Raw genomic sequence first — 4440 nt, forward strand, 5'->3', positions numbered from 1 at the left:
CAAAATGTATCATGGTTATAGGCTTATTTTGAGTTGTCTTTGTTTTTGACGCTTCACGAAATGACAATTTATAGGCCATTTTGTTTTTAAAATGTGTTATTGATGTGGTGAGAGTTCAGATGTCAGGGGCAGCTATATGTCTACTCCAACATATATTTGATATTTCGAATAACCATCTGCAAGTAGGCCTATGGATAACAGAATTAGGCAATACGTGAACATTTTCCACCACCATATTGATCCCATAGTTGTCACTTATTAAACGAATGGTAATTTACTGAATGGAATTTGAAATATGATGTTGATGTTGGAGTGATGGGATGATGATAGTTAACGGGTGGTACTTTGGTACCGATTGCCTTGTTTGAATTGTTAAGAGCTTCTCCTCGAGCATAACCATGACATCACAGTCACCTGATCAAATGCTGTTACAGTTCCAACAGGAAACCAACGAGAGAGGATGCTGGACATCGTGGAAGACTCGCCGTGCTTCATAACTTTCTCAGCCTCCCTTTTCTCTGTTTAAGGCTAAAAGGTTGTTCCATTTTTGTGTTTGTTTGGAGATAAAAGGCTTTGGATTTTTTGAAGGGTTGTTTTTTCCTCTTGAATGACTAACGTGAGAGGGGGCTGGAGCGCACATATTTTAAGCTTGTTTTTTTTTGTGAATGGAGAGAGCAAAGCCTTGCGCGTGAGCATCTATCCCTTTCAAAGAACTGACCCTTTCCCACCTTGTTGGGGCAGGTGATATTGGCTCTGCCCGTGGACTATGACATTGGACTTGGAGCCCATGGAAGATTTTGTTATTGACGTAGTAGGAGAGGGACTCAGGGATAACGGAGATGAGCATCTCGTGTCCTTACCTTTGGAAGAGACGAGAAGCGCAGAGCATGAACCCGAAACTTTTTTGTCTTCTAGTGGGCAGGATGAGGATAGGGACGACTACTCACCCACATCGAAGTGTCCTCCAGCAGCAATTAAAAGCCCAGCTTCGGTAAAGCCTCCGTACTCCTACATCGCTTTAATAACAATGGCCATATTACAAAGCCCAAAAAAGCGACTTACCCTCAGCGAGATATGTGACTTTATCAGCCACCGATTCGTTTATTATCGTGAGAAGTTCCCTGCCTGGCAGAATTCCATCAGACACAATCTTTCGCTCAATGACTGCTTTGTCAAAATGCCCCGGGAGCCTGGTAATCCAGGGAAGGGAAACTACTGGACGCTGGACCCCAATTCTTCGGACATGTTTGAGAATGGGAGCTTTCTGCGTCGAAGGAAGAGGTTCAAACGCCAGCATTTTCGTTTCGGGGTGCTCAAGGAGCAATCCCTTGAGCCCAGTGGCTTTCACAACTTTTATGGTACTTATGGACTCGGCACAGCGGGTCTTCAGCTACCCAGTTTGGAGATATATCCATTCGGCTTCCATCACCATGCGCACTCATCATGCGCTCCCACCATCCCACCTGTTAGCACCCTGCTACCGGCTTTGTCGAGCCTGTTTACCCGGAACACTTTCGCTGCCAAGGCTTTTCTTCAATCACAACAGCCTGTCACTATCGGGTCCTTCAATCCGAGCCGCTATGCCACCTTTTCTTCCGCTTTGACCTCCTGCGCTCCCTATGCGTCCCCTGCGCTGTTCCACTCCGCGGCGTCTCCACATCTCGTCAGTTTACATGAAGAATATCAGAAATTACAAACTCAGCGCAGCACTTCTGACCTGGCTAATGAGCAGTGCTTGTGAATATTTGAGTTGTGTTTCAGACTTTAAATTGTGTATTTGTATCTCAGGTGATAGAGATTTTTGAAGCTCTTGTGGAAACACAGGTATTTGGCAAATGGTAATTGGATGGACTTTCTTGTTGATCTAGGCCTATTTGAAGAGTTCTTAAGAATGCTGTAGATGTATGCCTTGCATTGATTACATTTGTCATAGCATCTTGCGTTTTTCTTTGTAAAGTATGAAATTACATTTGTCCATTGAAATGCAAATATTTAACTGACGAGTTTCCTTTTACATTTGGAAAGAAATAAAGTGAATTATTTAAAACAATATATTTAACTCATTTTTCTTATAGGCCTTTGTGTCACTGACCTGTCAATGTTGGCAAAATTGAAGATCTGTAATTGATGCCTTTAACCACTGATTATTGCATAGCGTATATCTTTAATCAGTGGAAATATAGCTGCACATTTTTACCTATAGTAGGCCTAAATGCGCAGTGAACTTGATTGCATCTTTCAGCAGGAAATCCGTTAATTCAACATTTTGCTGAGTGTGTAGATGATGCGTGGGTTAAATTATGTTCAGAACTTTTGACAAAATTAGGGTAATTTTAGTCTGTCTGGTTAGCATTTCTCTAATAATAATATATTATTTCATTCAATTATATGATGTTTAGGCCTACACGTAAAACATGTCAGCCTATATTAAGTCAAATTTTTTTTTTAAATAATTGACACATTTTGACGGTTAATAGCTTTAAAAGTGTCTATCGAAACAGCGACTGAGGATCAAGCGATGTGCGGAATCAAACTATATAAAGATCACATGAACGAGATGCAACATTGTGTTGACTCTAATCTAGGCTAAATCCAATATCCTGGAATGTTAGGACTACATTTTAAGGATTTTCTGATATTACAATTGAAACATTTTATTTTTGTTCGTTTTTTTATGGCTACGATATAGGCCCTACTGCAATTATTTATATATTTTGAAAATCTCTCAATATGGTTGTTCTGAAGCATCTCGCTGTCGTTTGCCATTCATCCCCAAAAACTGACGCTTAAACACATTGTAAATTAATGCTCTTTCTAAATTTGAAGTCTAGAAGTAACGGTCTGTGCAGTTGCGCAGCTTTCAGATTGTCAGTTGAGTTACACCACATCCATCCATTAGTTCAACATCGTATTATAATTGCCTGATTTTGCGTCATGGGGCCACACAGCCTGCTCGTTCCAAAAATGGAAAAAATCTGTGCAACACATTCAAAGACTTCATATTTTCATGTCAGATTATGAGGTCATTTCTAAACCCGCATTTGGTTGTCTCTCCAAAGCATTCCTTATAAGATTTTTTTTATAGAAATATTTTAATATGTTTGTATGGGAGATGTAGCTTGAGCCTGTAGCTTACTATTCAAGAGGTATACCACAAACGAACCAGTTGAGGATTTATTCAAATATGTGTTTAAATAGACATCGTGATTTAACTCGGTTTTGCTAGAACCAAATTCGTGGTTCGTGGTATTAGTCAGAAAATAAAAGCAATATTACATTCTAAGAAAATTAAAGCCCTATTAAAGCCCTGAGAATTATGGATGTTTAAAAACAATATTTTAAAGTAATTAATAACATATCTTCATAACTTGATAGATATCACAATCAAGTTAAATTGTGATACTGTATTTGTGAACATAAATGGAACAAAACATAAAAGGAATATAAACGTTTCCTTACACTCTTAATATCATTAGAAATATCTGGAGCCACATTGGAGATGATTCTGGTACTGTTTCAACCCAAAGGAACAGACATTTCTCATGGATTATAATGAAGATTGAGTATTTGAGACAGATCATTCATGTAAATGTTGAATTATATAATTAGCCATATTTGTTGTTTTCTTTTAACGTCCTTGTTTAGATTTATTGTGTGTTTTTCTTTTACTTCTATGCCAGACCGTGCTGTGTTACACTGAACATGACAGGATGAAAATAATGTTAGGTTTCTTGGGAGGAAAGTATTTCTTTAATTCTATTCTAAGTCTAGTTTAGATTGATGACTACTCTAAAGCTTTTGGAAAGGGCTGATGGATAGAAGTACAATATCCAATTCAGTCTAATGCCGCTTGGCAACCATTGAAGGAGTTAAATAAATGTAAAACATTGTTGCCTGATGGCGAATTGTTATTGTTGACTGAGAGAGAAATACACATTGATTTTCTTTGTTGGTCCCCGTTTGAATAAGGAATAAGTTTGATTCCTTAAATGTACAGACTCGCTCATACTGGGTCACACTGTTTATTTGATCCTTTTTGTGGTCATATATTTTTCTGCACATAAAACACTAAACGTTTATTATTGCTATTGATTATCTTAAACACTGTGGTGGGAATTGTGGTGAAGTAACCTTAATAGATCCAGCATGAGATTCGTATCATCTGACAGTAATTATTTAGTGTTCGAATGATACTTATCTGCTTGAAAGAAAACTGGAAATACCACTAATGGGTCATTTTAGCCCATGTATCGAACAGAGACTGTATGATAACAGTGTCAGAGCCGTAATGCCATCTTTTATTATGTGGTCAGTCATGATTCATCTCAGAACTCTGGTAAATTAGAAAAAAGATCAAGTGTAAACTCTGGGGCAGCCAGTGCCTTCATTGATTGCACTAGCATCATCAGGCCTCGGCACATATAGAAGCTGCAAATGCGT

General features: G+C 38.4%; 1 protein-coding gene across 1 annotated transcript; it reads left to right on the forward strand.

Moving 5' to 3' along the window:
- Positions 1 to 448: 448 nt before the first annotated feature.
- foxd7 (forkhead box D7) lies at positions 449 to 2050 on the forward strand. The gene has a single exon (XM_029636432.1). It carries the CDS (start codon positions 767 to 769, stop codon positions 1739 to 1741), a length of 975 nt encoding a protein of 324 aa, XP_029492292.1. The 5' UTR covers positions 449 to 766; the 3' UTR covers positions 1742 to 2050.
- The last annotated feature ends 2390 nt before the right edge of the window (positions 2051 to 4440 follow it).

The sequence above is a fragment of the Oncorhynchus nerka genome, linkage group LG21, assembly GCF_034236695.1.
Source record: "Oncorhynchus nerka isolate Pitt River linkage group LG21, Oner_Uvic_2.0, whole genome shotgun sequence".
Lineage (NCBI taxonomy): Eukaryota > Metazoa > Chordata > Actinopteri > Salmoniformes > Salmonidae > Oncorhynchus > Oncorhynchus nerka.